The 18,865-nt window shown below is 40.4% G+C and overlaps 1 protein-coding gene across 1 annotated transcript in view; it reads right to left on the reverse strand.

Annotated features, from left to right (window-relative positions):
- Positions 1-18,865, reverse strand: part of EGF (epidermal growth factor) — a 60,123-nt gene that overhangs the window by 11,758 nt on the left and 29,500 nt on the right. The window contains 12 exon segments of the mRNA XM_008940055.1: positions 1,080-1,230; positions 3,146-3,265; positions 4,929-5,054; positions 6,107-6,223; positions 6,871-7,020; positions 7,430-7,579; positions 8,329-8,496; positions 11,952-12,175; positions 13,891-13,995; positions 15,663-15,811; positions 17,458-17,594; positions 18,576-18,701. Coding sequence (XP_008938303.1) covers positions 1,080-1,230; positions 3,146-3,265; positions 4,929-5,054; positions 6,107-6,223; positions 6,871-7,020; positions 7,430-7,579; positions 8,329-8,496; positions 11,952-12,175; positions 13,891-13,995; positions 15,663-15,811; positions 17,458-17,594; positions 18,576-18,701 — 1,723 coding nt within the window.

The following is an 18,865-nucleotide window of genomic DNA, read 5'->3' on the forward strand; positions in this document are numbered from 1 at the left end:
TTCCCTATTCCTGAAGGCACAGGGGTCTTTAGGCAGGTGAGACCACACACATATTTAACAATAAGGAAGCCTAGGATTTAACAATGCATGCAAGAATGGCCTTGTATAGAAGTTCCTGCAGTGCAGTGCAAGAAAGATCTAGGGGAATGATGGGTCAAAGAAACCCTTCAACACAAAGCTTTTTCTCCTCACTCCAGGGCTGTACCAGGGCCACCCACATTACTGAAACACAGAGGGAGATTTGCCTGCTACAAAACTGCACTCTGCTGCACAGGTCCTCACTTACCAGGTGAAACTCCAGGGAAGGAGGCAGACATTGGATTTGTCCCACTGTAGACATTTTAATGCTTGATTTTGAAGAATCAAATATACTTTACACAAGTAAACGCCAGCTCTAACGGCTTTGAAGAAATTATTACCCCATGGGACTAGGCTGTCACATTCTCCAGGCTAAGGCTAACTTCTGGACAGATGAGATTCTCCTCACTTTTAGAAGTAACTGCATTTGGGGAACCAGGAATTGGGCTTCACAAAAATTTCAAAAGGAGGAAGGAGGCCTTATTTTTGAGGTCTCATTGCTAGTCTTCCTGTTTTTAAGAGTACCATCATGTTGTAGCCTTTCTGCCAGGGACCAAGACTCTTCAAACTGTAAGGGAAAATGCTGACACCAGACTTCTCCTCCCTCTTCCCAATCAGAGAAGATAAGACTGAAGTATCTTCTTCAATCCCAGCGAGTGCTACACATGAACAGCAAGGCTAACAGGGAGGTACAAGTCAGCACAATATGTACAGGAGAGAGGGCAAGCACCTCTTTCATAAAGCCAGGAGCACTAAGTCATTTAACAACTTATCTCACATTTCCAAAGCAAAGAATCAAGTGCTTAGGGAACAAATTCAAGCCTATTAATTGCGTTGGATGTGAATAGAGTGATCATCTACGGAAAAGAGCAGAGTCTAATGATAATTGCTGTTATGAGTGATGAACAGATAATTTATGGACAAACACTTCACTGTCTGCACTCAGCTGAGTGCCAAGGATACCATTCACCAGCATGGTCAATACAAACTTCTGTACTTACTTGCAGGCATAGTCTTGTAGATCAGAAACATAATTGCACACTCCACCATGGAGGCAGTACGACTCATAAAAAGGAGGACATCCTACAATGTCACCTTGCACAGGGTGTGTAGAGTATTCATTGCTGACAACAGTGGGGGACGCAGTAGATTCTGAAACACAGGATTTCACAGGGAGATGTCAAACTTCCAGTAGCATTGGCAATGTGATCTTAAGAAAGACTTCCAGAAATTCAGGATAGGAAAGTAAGCAATAATCCTTAATTTTGACTAATTGCTTGTGTTTTGTCTGTTTGCTTAGGTTGCTTATCAAATTCAGCCACACAGAACTTAAGCTCAGAACATTAAATATGTTTGATTCTACTAGGCTTGCAATGAAAGGCCCATAGAGGTTGGCTGCTTTATGTCTATTTAGATGTGCAAGTACAGCTCTGAAGAAAAACTGCACCAGCTGTCTGGTACTTACACTTAAATGATTTTTGTGACTTATGCAGCTTCAGGGTATGATAAATCTCTACCATACATAAAAAGCCAGAGTCAGAGTGCCAGATGTACAGGTGAAGGATGACTGTATTTCACACACCTGGATCCCAGACTGAGAAGTTTTCACATGCCACTTGTTATTGTTATGCAGATTATTTCTCCTCTGCTGCCATCCAGTTGATGCCATCTGTGTGTGACTGCAGATCATATTTTTGTATTGCTTCAGGCTAGCTCAGGTCCAGATAACAACATCACTGGAGAATGAGGGAACTCTACTGACCCAGTTTTTCAAAGGGTTCTGTAGCCTGCTCTGTCACACACACTGTCACCTACATAGATACCCAAACCTAGTTTCAAAGGTAGCTCTAATATCTCTGCACATCATGACCCACAATGCACGCACCCTTACAGAAAAACAGCACTTTCTTGCCCAGTTTGATGCTACAGCAAATCTACAGGTCAGAACTGAACATCCGTGTGACAAGCAGTATGGCTTAGCAAAAATGCACCTAATCACTCTTATACATTTATGAGAACAGTTTTATGACTCACACCAGTTTTATTGACACATGACCTTCAGTGACATTTATTTTAAAAAATTTCATTTGCAGGAGAACTGCCACAGCAAAGAGTCTGAATGGAAAGGAATGAGTGGCTTTAGTGAACTCCAGCTGTGACTGCATTCTGTACAGAAAATTGCAGCTTCCTAAAAGAGCTTATTAGGCAAAGAACTAAAACAGTGTGTAATACCCATGAAGACATGGGATCAGACTTACAGCTGAGGGACCTAGAAGGCATTACTCCTAAGTCATGCATCATTTAAGATCATCATTTCCTGAGTGACAGGTGAAACTACTGGAAGCTTAAGTAACTGAAAAGAGGGTGGGGATCCTAATAAGTGTTCTACTTTAAAACACCATAAGTTTTCTCTAGAAATATATCTGTGATAGTGCCCTTCCCTCAGACAGTCACTTGATCTGGAGTAAAATTCACCCCAATGAAGAAGGCTGACCCAGAGTAAGATGACATGTCACTCAGCTCTGCGTTTTCAGAGAATGCTGCTGTCACACCGAGGCACTGAGATGAGGGTCAGTCACTAGTGCTGAACCTTCAGCAGCTCCCTTCATTCAGTCAGTAACCAGATTTTCTAAAGAGTTTCAGAGACATTTTGAAAAATTAGCCCTGCATCTGAAAGACTTGCCTGGGGGGACGTAAGTTATCTGCAGTTCTGGTATTCTGCACAAAAAAATTGAAAAAATGACACAGACTGAAATCACATCCAAAAAATGTTACCTCCAAGGAGCATTTACTTCTTCTTCTAAAGGCCATTAGATAGATGTGTCATTACATCTAGACAGTCAAAAATTGCACTGAACCTTACTGTAGGTGTTCCCAAACTAAATTTGGATCTGGTCACCTTAGCCCATGTCAAAACAGCCTCCTAAAGCAATGTTAAAAAGATCCACATGTTGCCCAGTATGTCATTGCATAGAGTTTCCTTAATTTCCAGCTATAATTATTTATACAAGAGCACAGTTCTCAGTTAGGAGACACTTCATTTTAGGTGCTCACTCCATTTACTCACCACAACCGATGCCAGTTCCATAAGCATCACCAGCACATGAGCAAGTGAAATTTCCTTCTGTATTTGTGCAGGTCATGTTCTCTCCGCAGGTGTGGGACCCCATCTTGCACTCGTCAATATCTGTCACCCAAACAGTCTGTAGTTAGAAGAACGAAATGCCTCAGAGCACCGGTTAAAAGTGCAGTAGTTGCAACATTGCAGTCTCCTGGTAGTGGAGAAAAGCACCAAAGACTTTCCCTCTACAGATATGCTTTCATGGAAAAGCAACCAACATACTTTCCATGCCAAGTAATCACAGCCTCTCCTGCCTCTCAGAGACTGCAGAAGCTCTCCCTAGGGAGAAGGAAGGAAAGGTTCCCATGAAACATGATGAGCTGAAGAGAAGACTTATTTGTACTAGACATATTCTCCTGGCATTGCTAGCCATAGCTTGTACCCTGGATGAGTACTAGAGTACTGTCAGTTGCCATTCTTGAATTAAAACAGCAGAAGGGTTTGGGAACGGAGACTTGCCCACTGCTGTACCACCCACTTGGTCCAGCCTAAGTGCTTTTTGTAGTACGTTTCAAGTCATCAAACACAACATTAGTTTCAATTCTGTTCACATCATAACAACATTGCACCATTTATAAAATGCTGTGAAAACAGATCTTAACATATTATGGGCTTAAAGACTTCAGGAAGATGTTGGACTGTTTTTCAGTAACAGAGGTAGGTACCGTGATCATTGTAGCCAAGCAACTGTACCACAGACAGTGAAAGCCCAAGGCTGCCTTGGGACATGTTCTGTAGGTGGTGATGGGACAGCAAGAGGACCTTGTCGCTTCTATCCACACTTCCGAATACCCTCAAAGACAAGAGCTCTGCATCTCTAAGAGCTGTAGGCAGAATGCCTTCTTGAACCTACTGCCTCATACTTTTCATGCCCTGCCCAAAGTAATGATATTATTCTTGATTTTTCAGTCATCCTTGTCTGTTTCGAAGAACTAAAGTCCAGTGAAGACTATATATGAATTGGGTCAAATGTAATGGGTTTTGCCTTAGGTTATAAAGGAAAAAAGAAGACAAGGACAAAAGAGAAGCCAAGACTCTAATAAAGCTCTGAACAAACTGTGCGCTAGTCAAATACTGGGGTGGGGAGGGGGAAGCTTCCTGTTCCTTCACGTTTACTGTTAAAATGGATTTTAAAAAATTAAGAAATATAGGGAATGAACTAAAGACCTGGCATTAAAGCTGGATGGGAAAATCAGTGGGTCTGATTATTAACAAGACTCTAAATGTACTCAAGTTGTCAGTGTCAACACCTTGAACCTCATGCCTATTAAACAGACCTGGAATTATTTGATGAGTATTATGACACACTCAATACCTGCTTTCGTTTATATTCATGGCAACGATTTCCAATAAAGCTCTACTCCTTCACCTCCACTTCCCTCCTCCCTTTCACTCTTCCTCTCTCTCCTGCTGTAGCTACTAAAAAGAGTGCAAACACTGAGAGGAGGTATTCACTGACAACTACAGGCTTTGCATATTGATCAGTTGCTGAGGTTACCACACTTCAAACAGGAAGGAAAGAATGAAAAAAGAAGTTATAAATGTCAACTGTCTGGAGGAGACACTTAGAATCCCTGGCCCAACGAGATTTCTCAAAAAGAACCAGAACAGCTCATTTGACAGCTTTAAAGCTTGATGCATGGCTAGCCCAAATCATATGACATGTCTCTTGCTCATGAATTCTGCCCCAGCTTTCCAGACACAGCACAGCCCTCACACATGCCCATACCATAGCAGTGGACTCCATCTCCAGTGTAGCCCTGCAGGCATTTGCAGACGTAGCCCCCTTCTGTGTTGATACAGCTTGACACGTTTCGATTACAGTGGTCCATATTTAGAGCACACTCATCAACATCTGTGAGACAAAATGAGGAGACAGGACACGTGGGTCATGAAACCATCAGGCAAATCAATAAAAAGAAAGGTCTGCATCACGAATCTCCCTCAGACTATGCTGTCATTTGTCATTTGTGCATCTGAAGCAGATGGGCAGAGAAGGGCTTTGTGGTCTTTTCTTGGAATGAAATTTGATGGGGATGTTCTAAAAAGCCTAAGACAGTCAACCAGCTTTTTTTAACTAGAGACCTAGAGGTTCCAAAACCACCACTAGCATAAAAAAAACAAAACAAAACAAAATAATCCTCTTTGAAGGGAATGATGCTGTTCAAAACTAGCGTTATACTCTTAGACTCTACTTGGAGAAAGACTGTTCTGAAAAAGAACAGATTGGCTTACAAAAAAAGGTACTACAATGAATAAAAAAAAATATTCAAACCCATTCTACCTTCTAATTCTTTTTTTCCTTTCTATAGCAATATAGACTCCTGTGAGTCTTCATGCTTAACCACCACATGGTAAATTTTTGTAATACCTTCCTGTCTTGGCCTTTATGAAAGAACAAAATACTTCCATTTATGTTCTACTAAAGTACTCAAGTCCAAAAACTTACTGATTGCTCTGAGCAATGTGTTGTCTGATTGTTAGAGTCTCTTTCTAGTGCTATACAGAAATAAGAGCAGCACTTTTATATGAGCATTACTTCAGGAATGCTAATTTTTAAGAGAATCCTTAACACATACTTCTAAATTATTTATCAACTATCACGTCTATGGACTGAGCTTTTATAATTTTTACAAATACATTATGCTTTTATTCCTGTTATCCCTATTATTGCTTGCTAATATTAATAGGATTAACACTTAGGACTCCGGGGAAAATTAAGGCATGTGATAATTAGCCATTCCAGCTCACATGCTCTCTGCTCATCCTCCCTTTCAAAACAAGCAATACTATTGACCTTTCTATGACGGCTCACACAGCGGAGCCGCCAGTGTGAGAAAAGATAGATTTTCTTCCTCTTCCCCAATCTACAATTTTCCAGAAGGTTGTATTAATGTCTTTTATTACCATAGCATGATTTCCCCTTCCTGGCAAATCCTTTCAAACACTGGCACATAGCACCATCTTCCAGCAAAACACACTGTGCATTGACATCACATTCTAGTGCAGTGCAGTCATCTTGATCTACAGCATAAATAAAACAAACAAACACAAACCCACTAGATGCATTTGGACAGATCAGAGGAGGTACTGTATAAAAAAACACACACCACCAACCAACAAAAAAGCTAACAAGAAAATCAGAACATATAGTCAAATTTTGAAACATAGCTCTCCAGGGCTAATGATGACAAGCCAATACAATTACTAGGGATATTGTATTTTCCAGATGGAGCTGAGGTGTCATTCAGTATCAGGTTTTCTTAATATTGCATGCAAACCCTATTGTACAATTTAATGAGCTAGTGTCATGCAACACATGTAGAATTTAATGTTTTTACTACAGGTTTGTTCAGAGAAACTTCATATACTTGTAAAATCTAAGGGAGAGTCTTTCACAAATGCTCCAAATTAAAATGTTTGCTCTCTAGACCTGGGCAATATTGTCAAGTTTTCTTGACATAGGAAAGGAAGATGAAGAAAAACAAATGAAAAAGTAGTCCCACCTGGCATAACTGCACAGACCCAACTTTTTGTAAGGGGGTCAAGAGCATGAATGCCACAAGTCTTGACACTGAGCCTCTTCTTTTCAGGTCTATGATTTTTTTCTGATCTATAAACCTGTTCAGAGCCTCACAGTAAATAGAAGGAAGACAATCATCTGACTCTACCTGATACCATGATTTCAGCCATCAACAAAACACTGATTTTCTGTTTTTTCCCACTGTCCATGTCCTTTAATATCCCACTGCTTTGTGTGCTCTGGAGCAAGGTCTCTGGTATTGGCATCAGTGCTACCTCCTTGTGCACTGAGACACTGCCTGAAAGACAAGAAAAAAGAGACACAGGCTCTTTAAATCTACTGAACTAACTTCCTGATTTTCTATCACTTGCCTACCTTCTAGTAATCATGGTGGTTTGCTTTTAAAACAAATGTAAGCATCCTCCCAGACTACCCTGTTTCTGGCCTAAAACCACTCACTGGTAAGTTTTTTCAAATACAAAAGACAAGGAACGCAAGTCATTGCTCACAATGCTTCTCTGCACTGCACACATCTCTCCCACCACTAGTGTGCCAACAATGGTCAGACAACACATTGTTGTCCCAGGACAACTCCCCATTGTTTTCATTCTTCAGAGAAACCATCATTTGCTATGTAGAGCAAGGTGCTATCTGTCAGGACCCTCGAGGGTTTGGGGAGGGTATTTTTTCGAAGGGGAGGATTTTACCTGCTGTTATGTTGGAAGAATCCAGAGCACGGCAGGTGCTTCCATCTTGAGTTTTCACAAATCCTGGATGGCACATGCATCGGGCAACTCCAAAATTATTTTCACAGATCTGATCACAGCCTCCATTCTCATAAAGGCAAGGATTTGCCCCTAATGCAGAGAAATAGGCAACTTAACAAGCTGCTTTTTCAGTCAATATCTCCTTTTAGCTGTACAGAGTTGAAGCAGTTGGAAAAGGAATAAGGACTGACAAAAAACTAGAGCTTTTTTCTTTTTTTTTAAATTAAAAACAGACACATATAGTAAAGTATAGATATTATCACCTAACCTCTGGCAGGAAAGCAGATTCACATACTCTGCAATAAATATAACACTTGTAAAAAAAATTTCCTTTATTATTTATCTTCTAAAATTTAGAGTACTAACATTCCCTGAAGGAACATTGCAAGGGCATAAGGAATCTCTGATTACCTTCTCTCAATCCTGGCCTATTGAATTACTTTTCTCTGCTTACAGAGAGATGGTTCCCAACAGAAAATCAACTTATTTGATCCAAAACTAATAAATCTTACAAAATCTTTCTCCATGTCATTCATTATTATTTGTGTGTGTAAAGGGTGCTAATAAATTAGGATAAATAGGAATTAGAGGACTATGGTAGCCTCGTGGCAATTGATCAGCATCTATTCTTGGGCATGATCATAAATATACAAAATCTTTTAGCATTCCTGGGACACATGCCCAGATGGTGCTTTCAATAAATGCCAGTCTGACTATGCAAGGCCTTTCAAAGAGCCTGTTTCTGAGGAGATAATCCTCTCCCCAGGGACATCTATTCTACTGATGTCAGTGAACAGGAGGAAGCTGGAAGGGAACGCTGCTTAATTTTTGCAGTATACCTGGTTTCGCCAAAGGATGAACTACAACCACTGATGAGGGTCTCAGCATGCTGCCTCGAAGACGTACCCTGTTTTGGCCGGTCTTCTTGTCCACCCTCATTAGTGATGGCCTAGCCCAGTCAGAAAACCAAAGGTGATCCTCAAACACTGCTACATCAAACGGGTGGCCTACAAAGAAATTAGATTTCTCATTTCCACAGCTGTAGAACATACAAAAGAAACTATGTAAACAAAAGCACTATCTGCATACAGGTCTCCTTCCAACACAGTGGCATAATTACAGCCACTTCTCCATTTCATTGTCTCATGGGGAGAGATAAGTGTTCATGCATGATGGACCATGGGCACATGTTACTTATGCTCTTAGCAGAGGAAACTGTGACATTCACATAGCTCAGTATAGTCTCTAAACCGGTGGTGACCTCCAACCAGATCAAGTTCATAAGATGTTTTTACCTCAGACATCATCATTTCTTGAAGCAGCATTGAGACAAGCCTTCCAGAAGTGTAGTGCCTCCCTCCTTTACCAGTGAGAGGCCCAACACAGGGCTGCCCAGGTACACGGCTCCTTTTGCAATCTTCACATAAGAGGGAGACAAGGAGCTCTTGAAATGTCTTGTCCTGCATAAGTGTACCAGCACAAAGCAGCCTGGGAGCTACAAATACTATAACCACTGACCCGTGGTAGGATCCCAAAGCCAGTGTGTGGTCTCTGCGAGTGCCAAAAGTACACACAAGTGCAATACAGTGGTCCACGTGTACATATAAACATAGAATCATTGAATCATAGAATTGTTTAGGTTGGAAAAGACTTTAAGAGCATCAGCTCCACATGCGGTCGTTCACTAGCCAATTCATCACAGTGCAAGATGCAGGAGGGGAATTAATTTTCTTCACTTCAGCCAGCTAGCAGCAGCAGGCTGTGACTAATTAGTCACTGTCTGTTAGCCAGCTCACCAACAGTAAGAGCTAACACAAACCACAGGATGCAATAGATCATCCAGGTAGCTTCTTCTCTTTTCACTGATTACAACAGGAACCTTGACACCAGCTTAGACCAGGCACCTAACACTTACATGACTAACAGTAGGTGAGAGAAATCCCATCCCAAGTTCAGAGTACAGCAATTTTTCCTTGCTAGCACAACATTACCTGCTCTAGGAAAACTCAGATCCCTGGTCTGACTGCCAGAGAGAAGCTCAGCAATTCCAAATCCAATGGACACTTTCATATATCAGGGCAGACATAATTACAGATATTAAGATCTTTGCAACATGATTCTGACTCTTTTTGGTATCTCTGTCATGATAGAAAATTGTCCATATGGGACTATGCATTCTTTCTATACATTTAGAAATCTCCTGCTTTCAAAATAGCCTTTGGGTAAGATTTTTGCTATGGCAGGTGAGAGCACTTACTGTTCTTCCATGGATGTCCTGGTTTCCCACCCAATCTCAGAGTAGAGTGCTTCCTAGCTGAAGCAGGTTTGCTTTGTCCTGTCCTTACTCACAGTCTGAATATGCACCTTACTTAGTACCACTGTAGTCCGAGCCCCTCTGAAAGGTACGCTTTCTAGGCACACGATTTTATGATCTGTGCTTTTGGTTTTTTTTGATGTAGACCTCAAATAGGTGATGTTTCATTTCAGTAATGAAAATGTGGTCCCATGGAGTATTAGTTTAAAAGATAAAAAATGTAAATCAAAGCCAAGGAGGCAAAACAACAAGTGAATTAGAACCTTGGAGAAGGAGTATGTGTTGGAATATCTTAAATACACATTACAAATAAACTGAAAAAATCCCACACCTACATAAGGAAACTTCTAAGACACTAAGTTTTCTTATGTGTTAAGTTGAAGGGCATATTGTTATTCTGTCAGCACTTTATTGTCTCTGCGGAACCGTGCTTAATCATTGGGTACGGTTTTTAGTTTTTCTTTAAATTAAATTTGAGCAGTTAGCCCAGGATCTCGGTACTGCTCCCATCCAAATATTTGCTCACAATTTGAGATCTGATAACTTTTGCTATCAACAAACTCCCCATTTTGACCAGCAGTTCCTTAAGCTCTTCACTTATAAATGCATTAAGGATTAAAAATAGAAGTGTGGTGTCATCAGTGGAGATAGCAGGAACAGAAAAATGAATAGCCACATGAACCCTTTCCACAACAGCGCAAACCTGGCCTGTTGCATAGACAAAAGTAAGGTTTGTGTTGCTCACTGCCTTGGGTGGGTGCTTACAGGCTGGTTTATTTACAGCTGAAAATGGGGTTAGCAGAAGAGCAGAAATAGTTTTACCTATTTTGCATGCAGCTACACTGAATGAAGTCTCAGTACAAAGGCACTAGAGGGAGCTGCTGTAATAAAAATTCACGTTGGTGCAGAACACCTTCCCATCCTCCAGTGTACAGATGTCCAAGAATAGAGCCTGAATTCTGCTCTCACTGAAAGCATTAGCCAAACAGCAGAATATCAAGTCTTTCTGCCTGTCTAAGTTCATAACCCTACAAGTCTGCACATCACCTCTTTCACTTCCTGCCATACAGGTGTTCATGTCCTTTTCTCCCATCTCCAAACAGGCATATTACTGCTCCAAGCCTACCACCCAGTGTTTTTCCCCTATCTCCTCTCATTCTATTTTCTTCCCATAAAATACTTTCTCATTCCTTGTGGAGAAACAAAGTGAAAATTCCAACAGGTTTCAAGGTCCTCCTTTGCAGATCAGCTGCATGGTGGGGCGTTCAGAAGAACATGCACAGGAGAGCAAAAGGAAGGAATGCTGGGAAGTCTCCCTGCTCAGGGCTTTTGATGTCTTACAAACTAGAGAACACTGCTCTCTCCAAGACCTCATTTTGCTCACCTTCAAACCAGTTGGAGGGCATCTCACCTGGGAGATGAACACAAGCCTTTCCAGAGCACAGACTAGAATATCAGCTTCTTAACAATAACCATAAAGTCTTTACCCATGACAGTCATGGTATGGAGCCAAGAGACCTCATTCTGTCCATGTTTTGTATGCACACCTACAAAATGGTCCCCAAAGAGATATCATACACAAAGGGAACTTTTGTTCTTTTGCTCCAGAATACAGTTATTTATCAAACAATAGAAATCTCAGCCATAACTACTACTAGCATATTGCATAAGTCGTGTTTTCATTCTCTGTCTCTTGGGTATTTAGAATCAACCCAGTATTCAACACTGTGCAGATGCAGATTCATTGCTTAAAGACCTTAATGGGAAAGATTAATCCTCTTCCAGCTTACATCAATATTACTCATTGGTACAATAAACACAGTAAAACCAAATTACACGAAGCAGCCATGAATGCAGCAAGCAAATCACATTTTAAACTTTTTCCTTCTTTAATTTTTCTGTGAAGACAGAGATATTCTCTTTACGATGCAAAGTAGCTGATTAGTGAAAGCAATGAGTGTTAGAAAGGTGTTCTTTTCCAAAAATGAATAAATAAAAGCCAACTGGGTAACAGAATGCAGAGTTAGATGATGCCATTAGCCTCAACATAGAATTGTGTGGGGTATAGAGCACAGCCACATGCACATATGCAGATACACACATGCATTGACAAGCAGCAGCAGGTAATTATCAACCCCAAAGCCTCACCTACATCATTCTGTGCAAGAATTCGACGACCAGAGCCATCCAGGTTTGCGCTCTCAAGCACTGACTGCTTAGCATCACACCAGTACACCCTGTCGGATAAGTAGTCGAGGGCTATTCCACTGGGCCACACCAGACCAGTGCTGGCTATAACCTGGCGATCGATGCCTTCTAATGAAGAGCTGTCAATCCGGGGATTGACCCCCATGTCAGTCCAGAATAGTCTCCTTCAGAAAACAAAATGCATACAGGAAGTCAGTAAGTAAATGTTTGTCCTCCTCTCCATGGAGTCCTTTCAGAGCAGAAAGATCAGATCAGAGCAATAAAGACCTGAGGCACATGAGAACAGGTGCACACCTCAAGCAAATATACTGGCTGATGATCTTTACAGAATTGCTATAAGGCTCCATATGTTGGCTTATAGCAACATATGGAATATGATGGGACTTATGCAGAATCCCCTCTCTCTTCGTTGACACAAAACCTTTTAAAAACTTCTCCCACCTATGCTAATTGCCAGCTCTTCATATCTGCTTTTTTGTATTTTCCACGTGACCGTCAATAGTGGTTTAGCAAGCCCAGACAACAGAAGATGATGCATTAGCCAGCTCCTTGTCTAAACAAGAGTGTAACAATGCACAAATGGAACCAAAACTAGCCACCACCCTTGGAAAGCAAGCAAGAGTACTCAGGTTATTTCATTTTTTAAAAATAAACCAATATCAGGCCCAGAATCTTTTTTTCTTTTAATAAAATGATGATTCTCAATTTCCCCCTTGAGTCCTGAGTGTCACTCACCTAGTGCACACTGTTTTTCAATGAACAGACAGTGCTAGATGGTAGCTCAAAATGGGTATAGCCAAAAGCACATATTACTTCTGAAGTTTGGACCTCAGTCTCCCCAGAAACTAGCTGCCTTTGTCAGGTTTACTGAAATAACCCACAGATTCACCTAGTTTTATTAATATGAGCAATTTTTCTGTAGCCAGTGCAGGCATCAGTATTTTCAACAGCCCTAATTGTGTCTCAGACCCCTCTGTAATGCTGACTTTAAAGTTATGGACCTTGCTATAAAGTCCTTTCTCTCACCATTAACTTTCTAACAGGGATGGATTTAGTGCTGTTTCCTTCTCCTTCTCCCTTGTAGCCTTCGCCTGTATCAGTAATTCTTATTAAAAAATCTTCCTGAACTTATCTGTTCTTAAAAGTTTTCTTGCAAAATGTCTCTATTGAGTTCAACCTCTACTGAAAGACTCTTTCAGATCTTTTATGTCCAAAGTGAATCTAACGAAACACCCTCCCAACTCAGTTTCATTTCTTCAATCATGAATATGAATACTTAGTTATAGCAGGATGTGGGCATTAAAAAAAAAAGAAATTTTTTAAAGAAATAATTAAATAATCTTGCTACAGGCATATTGACTGAAATACACGGGGCTTTGGCATTGATTAAAATAGCCAGAATTTCACCAAGACTTTAATCAATGAATCTCCACAACAGTAAATTTGATTTAGTTTTTTCAGAAATCGAGACATGGTCAAAAAAAAAAAAAAAAAACCAAACAACTTTTTAAGCACCAAAGGCTAAAAGTGACTACCTTCTTCACACTAATAGATATGGAACTATCCAAGTTTGTAGTGTGGTGCTTACAGATGCCAGGGTAACTTTGGCTGCTCGTGCTTTTCTTCAGCTTAAACTACATGCAATACCTCTAATGCTTCTGGTATTTTTTTGTAAATCTATGTGAGAAATGAACAACGTCCCTACTCACAAAAGAAACCCAGCAATAAAACATTGCAGTTCACACAGCTCTTCAAAGCAGTGACTATCCTAACATGAGACTAGTGCACTGTTTCATTGCCAAAAGGACAATGCTGGCATGTTTCTTTTTAAAAAGCCTCCCTGAGAATTATACAATTAACCACGTTTATCACTCCTTACTTAGCAAACGGATGAACGACAATCCCTCGGGGCTGGGAGATATCCTCCCAGACGACCATTTTTCTCTGCATTCCATTCAGATTGCTCCTTTCAATGCATGCCTTCCTGCAACATACACAGCACTCACTGTTAGGTCCTCCCTGTTACCTTTTTAATTACCTTCTCAGGCAGAACATGGTAAGTTTTGCATTGCTTTACTTTAGCACAAAAATGTAATAAATAACTTTACAATGACAGGGAATAATCCTGGTGATGTGGGATGTCTAGTTGTTTTATCAACAAGTAATTCATGTTACAGCTTCATTATCTGGTCCAGAACATGATGATAAAATATCTGCTGCTCTGCAGGAGACATGAAATTCTCCTTTTTTTTGGCAAATAATGAGTTGGATGTATGATCGATAATAGGTAAATGTTAGTTTAAAAGGGAGTCAGGAGGAGAACAAGCTTCCAACAGAATGTCATTATCAAATGTATAAAGAAATTTTTAAATGGCACTTTTACATAGCATTTTTCATCCATCTGGATTTTTCATCCAGAAACTGCCAGGCATTTGACACACATATCTATTTTACAGGAAAGAATGAAGCTAACGTCATTATGATCACTCATAAAATCTATGACAGGGTCAAGTGTGGGATCTACATTGCCAGTCTCCGAATACAATTTTTTTCCAGAAAACTCTACTTATTGCTACAAACTTCACCTTGCCAAAGTAATATAAGCCTCTACCTGAAAACAAGACTACAGCCTTCCACGTCTACCTGAACCAGCAAAGGAAGGCCACACAAAGATGGGAGAAGAAATATATTCATGCAAATGTGGAATATGTACAGGTAAAGGCATGGTGTGAGAAGGAAGTGGCAGATAAAGATTCACAGCCTCACCCTCGACTCTTGTCTTACAGAGATGAGCACCATAATTTCCCATTTCAAAAGAAACGCTGGCGTATTTATACAGGAGCACAATCATGTAGACAAGAGTGTACCCAGTAGCAAGGAAGTGGACTAGCAGTGTATTTAACAGGGAGAAGGAGGGTGATCCGGACTTCCAAACCCGTTTGTTTGGTTTTTTTTTTTTGACAAATTATGAATCATACTGATACATAGCGAGCACTCTTAAGGAGTCTTCATTATAAGCTCTGATCTGACATGACTTTTCATCAAAGGCCATTTTTGTTTATCTCCACAAATTGTTAAGGATCAGCTGAAATGTGAAATCATATTCTCTGCCAGTGGCCATCTCTCTTTTATCAGAGATAATTCACAAAGACTTTCCATTAGCTTAAAGGAACATGATTCTAGCTGTCAACAATGTTGACTGCTGCCCAAGATGTACTTGGTGTAGTAATACTCATTATTTTTATATATATGCACATATATACATGTGTATATATAAAGATGTACCTATTTATACACACATGCAGCATATGGATATAAATAAGAGTGTATACATCTATATTCACATGCACATGTGCACATAGGTATATATGTATGTATGCAGTACATGCTTAAGATTCCTTGCAACCAAGTCCAAACCCTTCCTTCTTGTAAAGACAAAGATAAAAACACAATACCAGACTCAAAGTGAACTTCCAGCATTTCAGTTTTGAAGAACCTTCCAACTGTATATACTTGAGATTACAGCTACCCAATCAGAATGTGAAGCGTTACTGAATTTGGAACGATATCTCGGCTATTTCTGTGTCACCAGTCATTTATTCCAAATATTTTATGGCATGCTTCAACATAAATGCACTGTGGAGCATGTACCCTCTGTCTGTCCAATACAATTTGCGGTTAATCCAATCCACAGCAAGGCCTTCGGGTATATCTATAGCTTCATGAATAACTTTTTCACGATTTGAACCATCCAGATCAGCTCGTTCTATCCATTTCAATGCAGTGTGGGCAAAGTAAATCTGTGAAGAAATAACAGATGAGGTGTTATTAGTTCTTGTTTCACTTTCCGCTCTATTTCCCTTGTCTAATAGTTCCACTTCTAAAATAACTTCTTCATCTTGAAAGTTGCCTGAACTGCTTATTCACAAAGAGCTGCACAAGTAACCTGTGATCCCTGATCAAATAAAAAGGCACTTATCCTTCAACCAGGATGACTTCTACAGGCAGCTTGTGCTTAGCCATAAATCCTGGTTGCCCTATATACAGCCCTCTGAATATCCTTGTGGGGTTTTTTTCTTGCAAGCAGATACCTCACATGAAGCACAGCTGAGGAAGAAAAAGTAATCTTAATTTTTTGAACAGGTTTCTGTTCTGTAAGGGTCAAACATTACCAGAAGAGGCTTGCGGGTTTGGGGTCAAAATGAAGGTTCTCTGCTGATGGGGAAAACAGGTTTGTGTTTTCCAAGGATGAGGGAAAAAAAATGACCTTGTATTTGATACCCAGAGAGAGCCAAACATTGTATGGCAGAACCACATGCAAAGCAATGCTGGGGCTGTCTTTGCAAAGGGTAACAACAAAACAAATAATTTTGTTTTGATGCTACCATGAGGCCAAACAAAGCAGGAGGGAGACCTCTAGCATTAAACCAGCCAATATAGTTACCATGGGAGCACAGAGCGATGCTGAGCTAACCTACCTTGCACCTCAGCTCTGTGCCACCAGGACCAGACTGCTGCAGCCTGGCTGGCCCACTGCAGGTCACCTCACCTCCCACCACTCTGCAGAGGTCCGTACACAAGCAGAGGAGAATGCACACCTGAAAGGATCCTTCAGTAAAACAGATCTGGTAACATTCACATTTGTTAAGCTGCAGCCATCCAGGCCTCGAGATGTTTCCAGCAACTTAACTGAGAACCTCACCAGCTTCCACTGTACCATCCAGTATCCTTTTGTAACACTTTTACAGTGTAAATAAGTTTCACCATGGGAAAAAAATAACTGTCTGCCACAGAAGGTTTAGCAAAGCACAGTTGCACTCCTACTCGTCAAAACTCTGTAGGCAAGAACTAGGGCACTGGGATGCAGCAACATAGACAAACAGGTTTTTCCTCTTTACACTGAGAAGACTCCCATTCCCAGCAGCAATATCTTGTAATATGAGGAATAAATTTCATAAGAGCAATAAACCTTGGGATTATTCAGCAGTTTTGTTCAATAATGTCAGGACAGAGGAGGTAATTCTTGTTTAAGATTACTCCTACATTTAGCTGGGATGTAGTTCTACAGGGAAAAAAAAAATAAAAAAAAAATACTGTTGTTTTTACAGCTATCCCATCCCCCCCCCAAAAAAAAACCACCAAACAATTTCCAGAAAAGAGTGCTGAAATCTTAAGAGAGAAGGCTATCAATCACACAAAAGTTTTTTGAAATTAAAATCATACCTGACGTGAATTTAGAAATCAAAATTCTCTGTGTAAGTAAAGGATAAAACTCTTCAACTAGTGTTTGGCTTCCTATAGCAGTTGTGCTCCTAGACAGGCAACAGGACAATGAGCAGCACAAAGTGTAATCAGATCAGTGGCAGCAGAAAGGTTAAGCAGAAAGGAAAGCCCAATCCATTTGTCCTTGCAACACTTCAAAATCCTCTCATTTTTAATGCCTTACCTTATTTTCCACTGGGTCAGAGTCCAGCGCTAAGACTATCCCCATCTGCCAGTCAAGTAAACTTGTGTAATCTGTTCCATCAAAACTGATCTGCCGGATATCTTGGCCATTTGCAAATAACAAAAATGGCTTAGGACCTGTTGATAAAATTTGCACACGTTCATTCCTCTGAGTTCAAAGTGATCTCTAGCCTGCGTTACTACCTTGCTAATGGTGCAAGTAACAGCAGAAGACAAAAGGAGGAACAGAAGCACGACAAAGGCCCTTGTTCTACATTCCACTTGCCTCAGAAATCAAAGATAAATGTGAATATAAGTTTTCAGCACCAGTTTCTTGCCCAAGATCAGCCTCAAAATTTGTGATAAAGGCAGTCACTGGCCCCATTGCATTTCACACTGAGTAACTTAACCTTGAGACAATCTTCTCTCTGCATTTCACAGCACCACCATAAATGCCAGAACACTTGACTTCTGCACATGAGAACCCTTTCACAGTAAAAGCAAGAAAAATGCTTCCCTCTTAAAAAAAAAAAAAATCTTTCCTTTTTTTTCTGAAACAAATCACAGACTTCTGTTTCCATCTCTCTCAGGCAATTTCTTGTATCTTGCCACTCACCAGGGCCTGCTCTTTTCTCAGAAGAAACAAAAGGGTCTGGAATCTAAACATGCACATCAAATACCTGGGCTTCCTGGGGCCAGTGGGAGAGAAATCTTCTAGGAAAGTCCTTCAACAAAGTATTCTCTGCCCTGCTCTCCAAACATTGACACCTCAAACACAATTCTGTAACACTGGGTAGAAATTATACTCACCTTTATATGAAGGCACAAAAACTTGAATACTGCAGATAGAATTTTTCAGTACAGGAGCCCCGTGTGAAATGCAGAAGTTAGATAATATACTGACTGCTCTGTGAGGGAGACTACAGAGAATATACTGCTGCTTGTTCTGGTGTATTTCCAAAATAGGCTATTTTTCCAAACAACTAGTATTTCCCAAGTTTCACAAAGCAACCTAAAACCAGTGCAAAGATGGATCCCAGTTATGCAATCGGCTTTTAAGGACTCTAAAATGTTTTGGCTTTTATTGACAGAAATATGCAGGCATACCAAGATACCGACCTATAGCAGTGCAGTGCTTTCCATCTTGCTGAAGCTTATATCCAGGAAAACAAGCACACTCCCAGGAGGATGGGCTTAAAGAAGAACATATCTGACTACAGCCACCATTATCTGGAGATGTACAACCTTAAACAGAACATTGGAAAAATTTAACTTTGCCATTCTAAGAGGAGGAAAAAAAAATAATGAACAAAAAAACCCCTGAGGTATAAACAAGAGAAAAAGAGACGAAAATACACTGCTTAGGATTTCTACAGTGCAAAGCATCTCAGTGACTGACAGATTTATTG

Source organism: Merops nubicus, unplaced genomic scaffold, assembly GCF_000691845.1.
Source record: "Merops nubicus isolate BGI_N331 unplaced genomic scaffold, ASM69184v1 scaffold14855, whole genome shotgun sequence".
Taxonomy (NCBI): domain Eukaryota; kingdom Metazoa; phylum Chordata; class Aves; order Coraciiformes; family Meropidae; genus Merops; species Merops nubicus.